The sequence below is a fragment of the Odocoileus virginianus genome, chromosome 17 (genome assembly GCF_023699985.2).
Source record: "Odocoileus virginianus isolate 20LAN1187 ecotype Illinois chromosome 17, Ovbor_1.2, whole genome shotgun sequence".
Lineage (NCBI taxonomy): Eukaryota > Metazoa > Chordata > Mammalia > Artiodactyla > Cervidae > Odocoileus > Odocoileus virginianus.
In genome coordinates, this window is record NC_069690.1 from 11829366 (window position 1) to 11843962 (window position 14597).

Here is a 14597-nt window from a genome sequence, read left to right on the forward strand (position 1 = left end):
TCTCAGTCCCACAGCGGGGAAGCAGATTGCCCTCTGACCTCACCTGACAAGGTGGGGACAGGAAGGACAGCTGTGGGGCAGCCCCGGCCTCCATTGGCCCCCTGGCTCCTGCTGATGCTGGAGTGAGTGTCCCTGGTGACCCTGGCAACGCTGGGCAAAGGTGGGCTGGGAGGTCTGACTCTGAACTGTTCTGTGGATGAGTGAGATGGGGCAGGGGGCTGGGGGATGCCTCTGAGTGTCTGAGCAAAGAGGCAGATACCGTGTGTGTGTGTGTGTGTGTGTGTGTGTGTGTGTGTGCGTGTGTGCTGTGAGGTGGGGGAGATCCTCCCTTAGGTAGGAGCGACACGGGTCCCCCACCATACACCAGCTGCTGACGCCAGAGGCGAACCAGTGCTTCTGTCCTTGGAATTCCAACCTCTGCCTCCCGTTCCCTACTTCAGGCCCTGGAAGCAGCCAGTTTTTTCCCCATCTGTAGGCCTTACCCATTCTTCAATGCTCTCTCTCGCTCTCTAATACTACTACTAATAATAAAAACATAATAGGGACTTCCTGGTGGTCCAGTGGCTGGGCCCCCACTGTCCTAATGTAGGGGGACTGAGTTGGATCCCTAGTCAGGGAATAGATGCCACAAGCGACAACTAAGATTTTGCATGCTGCAAGTAAATAAAGAAGAAAAAAAAAAAAGACACACATGATAATAACTACAAACTATTTAATACAGCCTCTTGGCACAGTATCTTGTTTCATCTTTACAGCAACCCTAAGAGGTAGATGAGCTTCCCTAGTGGTTCAGTGGTAAAGAATTCGCCTACCAATGCAAGAGACAAGGGCTCCGTCCCTGGCTTGGGAAGATCCCTGGAGGGCATGGCAGCCCGCTCCACTATTCTTGCCTGGAAAATCCCAGGGACAGAGGAGCCTGGCGGGCTGCAGTCCATGGGGTCGCCAAGAGTTAGGATGTATCGACTTAACAACTCAAACCACAACAACAAAGGGGTAAATAGCGTCCTTACCCCATCTCACAGATGCGCAGACAGGCTCAGATGGTGACTTAAATGACCAAAGTCACCTCACAGAGCTAGTCAGCAGGAGAGGGACCAAACCCATGTCTGTGTGGCTCTGGGGTGCCTGCTCTAGGGTCTGTACCTGTGGTTTGTGGACTCTCGGCCCAGGAGTCTTGGGGGAAAGGCTCAGATGGGACTCTTTCTCCCTGAATCATCCATCCCCGGCACAGAGGAAACAATAGCATGTGTTGAAAGAAAAATCTTGTTCCCGAATGTACTCAGTCATTTCCCTGGCCCCCGCGCCTCACCCCGCCCTCCAGGCTCTGCAGGGCCGACTCGTGGAATAGGAGTCCGGTCTTGGCTGGTCTCGGCTGGGACGAGGGCTCTGAGGAAGGAACTGGCTTGTGACTTGTCTGTCCTGTGGCTCCCTCCAGAGGAAGCCCCTCCCTGGGCGCAGGCGGGCCAGGAACATGTCCTTGGTCCCCAGAGGAGATAATGCCTTTGTCCCAGTTGAGATAAACAAACAGAGCTGCTAGAACTCGTGTAAGGTAAGGTGCAGGAGCGCCCCACCCGCAGTCGTGGGCCTGGCCTTCCTCCCAAGGTCACCAGCAGGAGCCTGAGGACAGCTAGGCCCACCCCACTTGGATCAAAGGGCCACGCTCAGCCCACTTTGCAGGGGGATAAACTGAGGCCCCGAGCAGGGAAACCAGTCAGCTCCATTCCTGCGAGGGTACCAGCTTTCTGGCTTCTTCCCACCCCTCGCCTACAGGGGGCACGGGCCTCAGGCCCACCACAGTGTCTGCAGCGTGGTCTCCGCGCAGGCAGGCCCTGGAGTTCTTTGAAAGGGCAGCCTTCACCTACGTCCATTTCCACCGCCACCACCCTTGACTCGGGGCCCCTATAGACCCCTGGACCCTCCCCTCCACCCCCACTTCCCTTACCCCCTCCCAACACTGTCCTCCCAGAGCCTCAGGAAGCAGGGCCAGCGAGTGTGCAAACGAGCCAAGATGGGGAAGTTTATTTTCTAAGAATCATCTAAATACATGGGGAGTATTTTTAGCCCCTGGCTCCCTCCCAGATGCCAAATCTAAACAGGGGGCCCGAGAGACAGCCCGTCAGGGACACGGAGTGGCGCGTGGAGACTGGGTGGGACGGGGTGCTGTAGGACCCCACCCTGTCCAGGCCCAGAGGTTGGATGACTGTCGGGGAGAAGGCTGGCCGCGGAGCCGAGGGTGCAGAGAGTGACCGCAGCCTCTGACAGGTGCCCTAACCCCGCCGTCTGCCTCAGCACCCTCAACCCACACGCGACTGCAGGAATACAGCCTTAAAGGATTGCCTTGGAGCCCACAGTGGCTCCAGTAGGCATTCACTGAATTCCAGCCTCCCCGTGCTAGGAGCCAGGGAACTAGAAGTCAAGTGGGGGCCCAACCCTCCAGCCACGGAGGCTTCCCCAGGCCTGGCCAGCTGCAATGCCTTGTGTGTGTGTGTGTGTGTGTATACACATTGTTATGCCCAAGGACTCAGAAGCGAATGAAAGAGCTAGGGGCTCCTCGTAGCGCCCCCTCCTCTCTGGGGGAGCTGTGTCAGGAGCCAGGCCAGACTGGAAGGACTGATGCCGAAGCCGAAGCTCCAGTACTTTGGCCACCTGATGCAAAGAGCATCACTGGAAAAGACCCTGATGCTGGGAAAGATTGAAGGCAGGAGGAGAAGGGACGACAGAGGATGAGATGGTTGGATGGCATCACTGACTCGATGGATAAGAGTTTGAGCAAACTCTGGGAGATAGTGAAGGACAGGGAAGCCTGGCATGCTGCAGTCCATGGGCACAAGGAGCTTCAAACCCATTCTCCTGAGACGGGGTCTGCAGGGGTGGGTGCCGCTCTCAGGAACACACCAGCCCCTCTTCCCCAGCCTCTGGGATTGGGGCCAGTCCCCGGGGGCGGGGCTGCCTACTGCCCGAGTGACCGGCCCGCCGTGACCTTGCTGTGAGTGGAGCGCGGATGGCACCTGCTCTGGCCGCCAGGCACAGGCTCTGGACAAGCCGTGCCTGTTCCGGGCCCCACTGGTCAGGTTTATTACTGTGGGGTCAGGGGGCGGAGGAAGAGGTCGTGCGCCTTCAGCTGGGGGGTTGGAGAAGCCCAGGCTCCCCTAGTCTTTGGCAGAGAGCTGGGACTTCCTGGTTCTGCTGCGGTGTTATTAGTTACCAAATATTGCCAGGAGGGCAGGGTTGGGGGTGGGGGGTGCAGGGGGGAGGGGCAGTTCAGACTTCCAAGAGAGAGAGTGCTGAGCCTGGGAGGGGTGAGGAGGAGGGCACAGCTGAAATCTCAGATCCCCCCCCCAGGCTGTGTGGGAACCAAAGAGAACAGGTTTCAGTCCATACACCCCCTGCTGACACAAGCTGCCTGCTGTTGCCATAGTGACGGCAACACCTACCCCTCCACCACCCCACGGCTGGCTGTGTGGTCACCAGTGAAGGGAGAGGGTGCTTATTCTTGGCCACAAAGGAGAAAAGGGAGAGGGAGGCTGCTATGGAGGGGGCATACCCTTCTCCGTCCCCCAGGTCTAGCTGGGGGTGGTCAGGGCCTCTGAGGGTTTTGGAGCCCAAGAAGGCTCAGAGGTCACCTCCTCCAACCAGCTCTGCTCCAGAGGCCAGCAGCAAGCCAGAGCTTTGAGCATCGGGTGCTAGAATCCCGTGTGTGCTGGCCGAGCCCCGTGACTTCTGCAGGCATCACCCCCAGACCGGAAGCCTGTTACCGAGGCTGTTCCCATGATGTCAGGTGACCTTGCCCTGCAGTGGTGGTTTGAAGTGGGGCTTGGGTTCCCAGCCAGAGATTGAGACCTGGTGGTGGCAGTGAAAGCTCCAGATCCCAGCCACTAGGCCAGTGGTCAGTGAGGGGCCCTGGGCCTTCAACTTCGCAGGAAAGAATTCCCACAAAGACGGAAAGTAGGGAAGCCAGTAAAGTATTTATTAGGAGGCAAAAGTGTACAGTACGTGTGGATAGACACACGGGCAGCCTCAGAGGGAAAGTCCCTGAGTCGCGCCCTCATGACAATTTAAATCACTCACAAGGGGCATTTCTTCCGGGTTTCCTTTGGCCAATCTTTTTGATTGACCTGGTTCACAGTCCATCTTTGATATAGCTCAGGATCCTCCCATGTGTACACAAGCATCTTAGCCCAGGTGGATTCTACTGCAAAGGACTGTGGGTAGAGTATCCCTTGACTTCACTCTCCTTTGACCTCCAAGGAGCCTTTCTGCAATTATGTGGTTGGGGAGGTCTCCTGACTTTGAGAATGAGAGATGTGGTCTGGGCAGGGCCTGCTTCCTGCCTTAATTTTCCTGCTCTTCTTGTCTTGGAGCTTCGGTCCACAGGGAATAAATCTGCAGTCACTTTACCCCCGGGGAGGGGGGCCCTCTACCTCCTGCCTCACCTGCACCAACTGACCAGGCCCTGGCCCTGGCCCCAGGGCCCCTATTCACCCAGTAAAGCCCGTTCTTGGCCTCTTCCCCTCATCTCACATTCCTCCAAAATCCATTCTTAAAATCTATCTCACGCTCTTCCAAAACTCCAGCCCTGCCCTGGGGCCCCTCAACTCCTGGCTCCCGGGGCCTGACCTGACTTGGGACCTGCCTCTGGGGTCTCAGAAAAGGCCTTATTTCTATCTCCCTGGTTTTTGGACCCTCCTCTCCACACCTGCTACCTCCCAGTCTTACTCCCTCCTTGGGCTCGGGAAAGGGAAAAAACCATTAGAGACTGTGGAGGGGTGGGGGGAGTGCCTTTATTGACAGCTCAAGGGCCAAAGACCCTGGGGTTCATGTGTGACCCTCAGCTCCTGGACACTGCAGCAGGCTCCTAACTGCCCCCACCCCTCCCCCCTGCGCCGCAGACTCACTGGGCCCCTCCCCTCCCCTCCTCCCTCCCTCTATTCCAGGCATGAACACTGGCTGGCCTCAGATGCCCCCCGCCCCTCATCCCGCCTCCTTCAAGTCTTCCAGTGGGCGCCCCTACCCACTGAGGTCTTCCCTGACCACCTTCCCTTTCTGGTTCAGCTGCTTGCAGCTCTCACGACCTTCCAATAAACTGTGCAATGTGTCTCTTTTATGTATAGTGTCTCCAGCGAGACTGTGAACTCCAGGAGGACAGGCATTTCTGTCTTATTCCCTGCCATAACCCCAGTGCCTAGAACATAGGTGCGCAAGAAATATTGAGGCAAAGCAATGAACCCCACCACCCACCCTGCGTAGGCTGTATGCACACACTTTGCATACAGAAAGGGCAGGCTGGGTCTCAGCTGCCTCTGCTGGGCGCTCACTGGGCAGCCTTCACCAGCCTCCTCTCCTTTTGGGGCTTCTGCGTGTGTGTGCATGTGTGTGCATGTGTGTGTGTGTGTGTGCAAGCATGCATGCGCGCTTATTCTGTTCAGTCGTGTCGTGATTCTTTGAGACCCCCACAGACTACAACCCACCAGGCTCCTCTGTGCATGGAATCCTCCAGGCAAGAATACTGGAGTGGGTTGCCATTTCCTTCTCCAGGGGATCTTCCCGACCCAGGGATCGAACCCAGGTCTCCTGCATTGCAGGCAGGTTCTTTATCAGCTAATTGACCAGGGAAGCCTTTCTGGGCCTGTGCATCCCCCCTTATATGAGGAAAGGCTGGGCTGGACTTTCTCCAGCTGTCACTGCGTCGGAACTCTGAGGTCCTTTCTCCAGTTCCCCAAGTGGGGTGTCAGTGAGAGGGGATTCACAAGGGTGGGAGGGGTGCCTAGCAGGTCCTGCTCAGAAGAAGTCTCCAGGCCCTGAGGCCCCTACCCTGGCAGCCTGGGGTGGGTTGAGAACAAGGCAGCAGTAGTTGGGAACTAAAGACAGACTTTCCTCCATCCAGTGGTTAAGAATCCACCTTCTAACGTGGGGGACATGGGCTCGATCTGTGCCTGGGGAACTAAGATCCCACATGCCTTGGGGCAATTAAGCTCACCTGCCACAACCACTGTGCCCAAAAGGAAAGATCCCAAGAGACACACAGAAAAAAAAAAGCGAAACAAAAAAAAAAACTGCGCAGATTTGGGAAAGTTTTTTCCGAAAATAGATCCATATTTTAATCACCATCGAAGTCCAACCTGAGAAGCCTGAGGGACAGAGGCCAAGCCCTCTTAAGGGCTGAGACCAGAGGTCAAGTGTCCAGGAGGGAAGGGTCACCGGAGGAAGCCCACCGTCAGGCAGGCGAGCGCGGGAGCCAGCAGGGTAGGCTGGGACAGCAGCGGTCCTGGGGCCCTGGACCTGAAAACCTGGCGCTGGCCCAGGCTCTGCACGGGCCTGACGTTGTCCGTCATGTTCATGCTCTGCTCGTGGTCATAGAACAGCTTCTGGGAGAAGGCCAAGATCTGTGGGAGGGACTCGTCAGGGAGGGAGCCGGCGGGCCAGCCCTGCTCACTGGTGGCCTCTCTGAGCCGGCTCAGGTTCTCACGCAGAGGAAAGGAATGAGGGATGCTAGGCGCGAGGCGTCCGCGGGTGGGGGCAGTGGGGACGGGCTCAGCTCCCATTAGCTTCCTAAGCAGAGGGGCTCGGTTCCTCTTCCTACCGTCGTGTTATCAGAGAAGGGTGGTTCTCAAGCTGGAGCTGGCATGAGCCTCACCTGGGGCTTCTCGGGCCCCAGTGTGCCCCGCGGCCCGCCCCCGCCCCCCGGGCGATTGGTTCCCGGGAGCCCAGCAGGGCAGGCTGCACCCTGGGGTGGGCCCCGTGTACCTGGTCCCTGTGGAGCTGTATTGGCTCCTGGAACACGGTCCAGACCACCTTCTCGTCGCAGGTCGGCGTGGTGAGTGAGCCCAGGTAGCGGAAGTAGTGCCTCAGACTCTCCTCCTCCGGGAGCAGGTGGAAGAGGCTGATGCTACTTTTCATCGTGGTGTTCATATCTGCGGGGACAGAGGTCACCCCCTCACACACCTCACTCAGAGCTCAGGCCCCCCACCATGTGGACCTTCCTTAAAAAATATATATATATATACATATATATATACGTATTTATCTATTTGGCTGTGCTGGGTCTTGGGGGGTCTTTAGTTGCAGCATGAGGAATCTGATTCCCTGACCAGGGATCGAACCCCGGCCCCCTGCACTGGGAGCACGGAGTCTTAGCCACCGGGCCACCAGGGAAATCCCTGGACCTTCCTTCGTAGGACAAAGTCTCCATCCCACCCCCCGCTCCCGCGACCCACACCTCCCCTCCCAGACCCCCATCTCCCAGTCCCCTCCTGACTCACTGGGTCTGGGGATGTCCGACAGCGCCTCCACCAGGGGCTGGAAGTTCACATTGTTGGATCCAGCCTGGAATAGGAGGGAAGGGGGCTTAAGAGAGGCTTGCGGGGGGAGCGGAGCTGGGGGTGGGGTGACCACCAGGTCATTCTCCAGGTCTGGGGTGGGGTGGGCGGGCAGTTTCTAGGACGGAGACCCTGAGAGGCTCCGGGCTCCCCACGGTGGGGTACACAAGTCAGGGCACCAGAGGGGATGTCCGAGCCTCCCCAGCCCCCTCCCGCCTTGCTGGGATCCTGGGCGCCTGAATCCTAAGACCCAGCCCCTCCGACCCTGGGGCAGCGGCCCACCTCCACCATGAAGGCCAGCACTGCGATGTCATCTTCATTCACATTGCTGGATGGCGCCTTCTCTTTCTCATGCACTATGTGCATCTGGTCAGGGGTGAGTGGCATGGAGAGAGAGCCCGTCAGAGCGTGGACCACCCTCCTCGCCCGAAGCAAGCATACCCAGGGCCCAGCCAAGCCATGGACCCCCAGGAAGAAGTCCCTCACCTCCATGGCAAAGCGCTCCCCGTTGAAGGTATGCTCTGAGCCCTGATCCATCGCCCTGGACCAGTGCAGGTGCAGCTGCTTGGCCCGGTACCGCGTGCTCAGTCCTCCTCCGGCGATCGAGACCTCGTCTCCCAGCAACACCATCACTGGAGGGGACGGGAGGGGGCAGCTCCTCACACCCTCCTCCTAGCCTCTCCCAGCCCCCATCCCAGCTCCCCCCAGGCAGGACTTCTCTCCCATCTCCCTCCCATCCCGGGCTGCATCCTGAAGGGACAGGGCGAGTGGCACAGCCTGGCCCTTCCCCTGGCCCCTCACCGCCTGCGTCTCCCTCTGCATGCCCCCCACTGCCCAAACCCACGGCTCAGCCTGGTCCCACCCTTGTTTCAGCCTCCCTCCACGCGTGGCGCCCCAGTGTCTTCAGGGCAGCGTCCAGACTCCCCAGCCCCGAGCCTGGCTGGGCTGGCCCTGCGCTGCCTCTGTCCTGCACGCACATGGGGCCACACGCAGCCCCTTGAACACTCCGACTGCTGCACGCCCTCATGCCTTGGCACATACTGTTCCTTCTTCCTAGAACCTGTCTCGGCCCCAGCCCAAACGGCTCTGATTGAAACTCCCACTAGAGGTCCCCTCCTCTCCCAGGCCCACCCTGCTCCCCCTCTCTACACCTCCCCTCCACGAAGGGCTTGTCGGCCCCTCCCCTGGCAAAGGTGCCCCTGCCGGGAGGAGCCCAACCTTCTAGTCCCCAGGGAACGGGGGTCCCAAGACCAGGTGCCCCTGCTGCCCTGCCCAGGGCCTCCACCTCGCATGCCCGATACTCACCTGTATGCCCATTGTTTTCCACGACCCACTGGTGCTTCCTGTCGTAGCCAGAGAAGGAGAAGCGCCCCAGGTTTGGGTCCAGCTGAGTCTTGGCTGTGACGATGTTGACGGGGGACTGACGGTTGCTCTGGCAGCTGCCTTCCCACTCGCCTGGCCCTGAGCAGGGAGGGAGGCTGGGCTGGGAATCAGGGGCGCCTGACTCAGGTCCGGCCAGGTCAGCAAGGTCCTTCTCTGGCGGCTGGCAGACTGTGCTGGGGGATGCCCGGCATAGAACTCCGCCCTCTCCCTCCTTCCTCCTCAACACACACACACACACACACACACACACAGTCAGCAAGGCATGATGTGGGATGGGTGGGACTAGGTTGTGAGCTCTGGGGTATAGGACCACCTCAGATGCTCAGCTGTGAAAGGAGAATGCTGGTGATACCTGCTTCCTGGGGGTTCTGAAGTTCGAAGGAGGTGAGTGGGAGAGTGAGTGGAAGCCGTGGAGTCCCCTGGAAGGGCCTCTTGTGAAAGGACCCCAAACCCTGACACTGAGCCTTGTCCAGGCACTGGGGGGCAGGAAGGCGCCACCCCAGGGAGCCCAGCCTCTGGACCTCTGACACTGGGGGGCAGGGCCGGGGTGGGGAGTGCCCTCCGGCCACCGAAACCGCAGAGGAGGCAGCAAAACGTTTCTGCCTCTGATGATGCTGCTGATTTATTTCAGAGGATGGAAGGCTGACTTCTTAGGTGACAGAGGTGATGACAGGAGGTACCAGAAAAAACTCCTCTCACTCTACATGAGCACCAGGAGTGTGTGTGTGTGTGTGAAGCTGATATCTGCCTGCGGCCACCACCGCCTCTCATCCTTCCCACCCTCCCTGGGTCTCCGTTTCTACCTGGACTGTCCCTACCCCAAGACTCCCCGCACTTACCCAAGCAGGTGTAGTTGGAGGGTTTGAGTTGAATCTGGTAGCACCAGTGCGATGCTGGAAGGGAGAGAGGAGGGACGTGAGGCCTGAGCAGATGCATGTGGGAGACATTGGCCCCTCCAAAGCCGGTCAGTTCTCCCCAGGGGCCAGCATCACTGTTGTTCATCAGCCTCCCCCAAGCAGACCTGGAAGGAGAGGCTCTGGGGAAAGGGGAAGAGGAAGATTAGGGCCGGGCACCCCCCTCTCCTGGGACAATACAGCCACGTTCAGCCTGGTTGCTTTCCCAGAGCTGATGGGGTGATGGGGAAGATTAGGCTAGCCCCTTCCCAGAACACGCCCTCTTACACTGTGTTTGCCAAAGGCACCTAGGCCTTCTCCCCTGTCCCAGCATCTCACAGTCCTGGTGAGGGTCCTGACTTTGCCTTCCTATCCCCCACTCTGCCTCAGGAGAGCAGAAACAGCATCGCCCCCAAAAAAGGCTGCATCACGAACGTAGCACCCTAATGAAAGATTTGACAAGAGGACAAACTGCACAGGGAAACCTCTCCTCTGTGCTCTCTGCCCAGTGTTTCCGTAGACCTGAAGCTGCTCTAAAATCAGTCTACTGATTTAAAAAAAAAGGCTGGGCCAGCAGAGTGGATGAAGCATTTGATCAGAGCTGGAATTCTTAGGTGGGCCACTTACGAATGGTGGGTTTAGGGATAAATCACGTAATCTCTCTGTAATCTCTCTGAGCCGAGCCTTAGTTTTGCCACGTGTAAAATGGAACTAATACCACCCACAGGGAGGATTAAATGAGAGACTGGGAGAGAGTGTTCCAGGCAGCCTGGAATTTAGTCAAGTCCTTCCCTTTCCCTTGCCTCCCTCCCTGCCCCCTCCTGTCAGGCACAGATGGCCAAAGTTAAGGAGGGGCTGAGAGGAGAGAAATGAAGTGAGCTGGAAAGAACTCAGGGATGAGGAAATTCCTAAGAAAAGCACAGCTTCTCCAGCTCAGCCTGAGCTAAGGCCTCTGAGCATGTCCATCCCCACCCAACCCCACCTCCTCTGGGGTCCCTGCCTTGAACATGAGATGGGGAAGGGGCAGGCTCTCAGTGGGAGGTGGGAGGGAGGCCAGCAGAGTAAGCATCTAGAGGACCCTGGCCCCCACCCTCCCCAAGCCCCCCACCCCCATTCAGCCTCCCCAAACCAACCCCTCACCACCACCACCCCTGAGAGCCACCTTGGGTTTCCCAGTCTCCAAGTTCTGGATTAAATGCTTCTCTTACTTTGCTGGCAGAGCCTCTTTCAGCGATAGAGCATCCCTGCAGTGTCTTCCCCAGGCCAGTCCATCCCCTGCCTGGGACAGGGTTCTGCTGCCCCCCAGGACTCTGCATCTGGGCAAGCCCCACGAGGGGCAGCAAAGGGTAGCAGCTGCTTCCCATCCAGGCCCCTCTCTGCACACAGGCAGAGGTCGGATGCAGGAGCCCATCACCTGGCCTCCAGTCCTGCCCTGAGTCTTGCTTCTTCGCAGCAGACTTCCTTAACTCTTCTGGGCCCACTAGCTTCCTTCCCCAGGCAAGAGGAGCTGCCACGGATCTCCCGGACCCAGTGTCTGAGGACACACTGGATGGGAGATCAGCTGCGGCCATAAAAGGCTCCCTGTGTCTCCACCTCTCAGAGGTCCCGACGGCACGAGGAGCCACTGGAGTTGGGCCAGTCCTTCCCTGTAACTGAAGCCCAGTGGGAAGGGCTGTTACAGGGCAAGCCTGACCTGAGCCAGGCTCCTCAGGACCCAGTTCTGGCAGGTGGAACCCCCATCGCCTCCCCAGAGCCCATCTGGTCCAGCCTGAGCTTTTCTTAGGAATTTCCTCTTCCCGCCTTCTGGCTGCAGCTACTGGGATTGTAATGGTGACCTCTGATCCAGCGTCTTAATCACAGAGACTTTTGACCTGCTTGGTTGAGTGCCCTTGTAACTACCCTCTTCAGGAAGCCAAAGCCAGAAAAAAATGTGATGATGAGGCCAAGGCCAGGGTCAGGTCTGTATCCAAAGGCTGAAGGTAGGGGCTGGTTTTTAGGCAAGAGATGGCAGGCTCAAACCAGCTCGGGTTCTGTGCTGGCTCGTGAGCAGGCAGCCCTTGCAGATGACTTTCAGCTGGCAGTCTCAGGCCACTTCCCAGGGGCCCGGGGAAGGAGAGGAGCTACTGGAAGGTCTTGGCTCCGGGCTCAAGGTTCTGCCCAGTCCCTCTGCCCTGACCAGGGATGGAGTGAGGAACTAAAGGCCATTGCCAGTCGCTCAGCTCCGGCCCCCCACCCCTGACTTACCCACCCCTCCAGCCCCCTGCTTTAGGGATGACTGAAGACGTTCCCTCCAGTGGACCTTGCTCACCCCGCCCTCCAACTCCAGGGGGAGGGAGGGATCTTGAAAACCAGCTCAGCAAAACCCAAATATGCCCTGGGCAAAGTCTCGGTAGCTTCTGGCCAGATCTGGGGCTCTGAAGGGGCCTGTGACCCTCTCTGCTCCTCTCTCCAGGGCAGCAGATGCCCTGGGGAATTCATTGTGCCACCTGGTCACCCTGCAGCTTCAAGCCCCCTAGGAGATGAAGTGAGGGACAACGCTCGGCATCTCCCAGTCAGAAAGCCCCAGCACTTCTGGGGCGCACAGCTTGTTCGAGGGGGTGGCTGAGAGAGGCTCCTGGCTTGCTGGGCCCAGTCCAGTGGTAGAGCTGTCAGAGCCACATGGCTGCGGAGCGCCTGCCATGTGCCATGCTAAGCGCGGACACCCACTGCCTCCCTTGAATCCTTAGAACGGTACCTGAAGACAGAATTACTTTCTGTTTTGTAAGCGAGGAAACTGACTTACCCAAGGAGGAAGCCGACTTACCAAGGAGGAAAGTGACTTACCCAAGGCCATGCAGCTACCCGGCAGCCACATTAATTGCAAAGCTGTTTCTCTTTCTATCAGCCCAGAGGCTTAAGTAGGTTTCAAACCTCCAGCCCTACATACAAAAATGTTCACATCCTGCCTTCTCTCTTAGGATGCCTGTCACGTCCCCACCATTAAGTCTAAGTCTCTCCTGAAAGAGGCACCCACTGGCCTCTTTCTCTGCTCACCCTCGACTCACTTCCAGGGAGGAGCATCTAGCTTTAGAGAGGAGACGTGGCCAGGTGGACCCCAAGGACCATCCCAGGGGTAGCTGGGAAGGGGAATGGCAGATGGGGGCCTCCTTGCAAGGAGATGGTTCCATTTGGAGACGAAAATCACCCTGGCCGGAAAGACCGGCTTGGCCGGGACCTCGGGTCTCCGGATGCCCCCCGCCAGGCTCCATACACGGCGCTGGAGGTGAAGGGTGCTGGCAGCCTCCGGGGGGCAAGGAATCAGGGCGGAAAGCGGCGATGCCAGGGCTGCACGGCACCCAGTTTGTTGCCCTTGGTCCGAGCCGAGGGTAGCTACCAAGCACTGAGGCCCCCCGGGACGGACAGCGACCCAGGACAGACCGAGGCGCACAAGCAAGGGCGTGAGACGCCAGAAAGGGTGAGAGGCGGAGGCGGGCTGCGGGCAGAGATGCTCCCCTGAGCGGCCCCGCGGGGCCTTGCCTGCATCCTTGCCCACAGCCCGCACGGCGCCTGGAGGAGGACCGCGGGCCCCGAGCCCCGAGCCCAGCAGCCGCGCCCTCGCTGCGCTGGCTCCCCGGCGCCCGCCCCGCCCGGCCGCACGCGCCGCCGCATCTCGGGCGGGCGCAGCCTGGGCGCGGGCCGGAGCGCGAGGGACCACTGAGGGGCCACCGAGGGGTCCCCGGGCCGAAGCCCTCGTTCACCTGCGCGAGCCCGGGGCGGGGCGGCGGCGAGGACCAGGAGAGCCAGCAGCAGCCGCATCCTGCGCGGGAGCCGAGCCGGGGGTCGCGCACCGAGAAAGTCGCCGCGGGTGCCGCTGTCATGCCGACCCGGGTTTTATAGCGGAGCCGCAACGGGAGGGAGCCCCGACCGTAGGACGCGGGTAGCGGCTCCTCCCCCTGGCGGAGCCTCCCCTCCCCTGGCCCTCCTGATCCGAGCGCCTCCGCTCCCCGACTAGTGCTCCCGCCCCGCCCGGGGTCACCTTTCCACCAGTGCGCGGGGGCCCCCCCTCACCCACCTGCGTCGGAGGCTGCGCCCCCCTCCCGGCTCCTCCCCAGTCCCACACCTGCTCTCCTGTTGGGGACTGGGAGAGCGACGTCGCCAGGTACCTGGGTCAGACAAGAGTGGGGCCCCAGATTCCTGCCTTGGATCAAGTTGGCGTGGACCCCTGCGCCGCCCTGTCGCCTCGGGAGCAGCCCGCGGGGCGGCTTGGAACGGACTGGGGTTAGGGGCTGGGGGAAAGAAGCTGTCCTTCGGTGGGGTGGCGGAGTTGAGAGATGTGCGATGCTGTTTCTCCAATCCGGTGTTCCCCGAAAGCGGGGCTTGCTTCTCTCTCTCCGGCAGTGAGCACGGATTCTCTGGGTCTTACCTCTTTTTCAGCATCTCTCCCAGGCTGCTCCGCACTTAATTTCTAAGCAACCCAAAGACTGTTCTCACAGAGAATGAGGAGGCCTGTGAATTGCTGTGCGAGGGTGTGTGATGGCCAGCGCTGGGGATGTTGAGGGGCAGAACTGAGGAGTGCATTGCCAAGGGGCTCAGTGAGAGAGGAACTGATGGGATCAGAGGGGAGGGCCTGGCCCTCTTGAGCCACCACTGCCAACCCCCCCACCCCCCAACTCCTGCGGAGACTCCTGAGATAAGATGGGAAGAGAAGAGACTGGGGTCTGAATGGACCTCTCCTTATCTCATCTGTCAGAATCTTCAGAGCAATTTAGGGAAAGGAGACTTTCCTGGGAGGAGGCTCTAGGATTTGGGGAAAGCGGGCTGGGGCCCTCCCTAGAAAGGAAGCTGCCTCTGGTCCCAGGATGGCCGTTCCCTTGCCTGGATTTGGCCCGGGGCTGCAGGAGACCCCTTCATGGCTCTAGGTACTGTCTGTCCCACATGGGGTGGGGGCTTCCGTGGGAGTGTCAGAAGCTCACTCAGACTTGGGTGGGGAATGTGGACTTGGATGGGCCTGGGCCCCCTACATCAA

General features: G+C 59.5%; 1 protein-coding gene across 4 annotated transcripts; it reads right to left on the bottom strand.

The window, feature by feature from the left end:
• Positions 1 to 6068: 6068 nt before the first annotated feature.
• On the bottom strand, positions 6069 to 13758 carry CA4 (carbonic anhydrase 4). 4 transcript variants are annotated; one of them, XM_070478597.1, is made up of 8 exons: positions 13735 to 13758; positions 9539 to 9735; positions 8622 to 8777; positions 7803 to 7948; positions 7599 to 7682; positions 7260 to 7323; positions 6745 to 6911; positions 6069 to 6383 (listed from the first exon to the last, which is right to left on the bottom strand). In XM_070478597.1, exons 2-8 carry the CDS (start codon positions 9699 to 9701, stop codon positions 6195 to 6197), a joined length of 969 nt encoding a protein of 322 aa, XP_070334698.1. In that variant the 5' UTR covers positions 9702 to 9735; positions 13735 to 13758; the 3' UTR covers positions 6069 to 6194. The 4 variants fall into 4 exon arrangements, with proteins under 4 accessions (XP_070334698.1, XP_020731576.2, XP_020731577.2 ...); XM_020875917.2 differs by lacking the exon at positions 13735 to 13758 and adding an exon at positions 13330 to 13558; XM_020875918.2 differs by lacking the exon at positions 13735 to 13758 and adding an exon at positions 13330 to 13556 and having other exon boundaries at positions 9539 to 9592.
• Between the last annotated feature and the right edge of the window lie 839 nt (positions 13759 to 14597).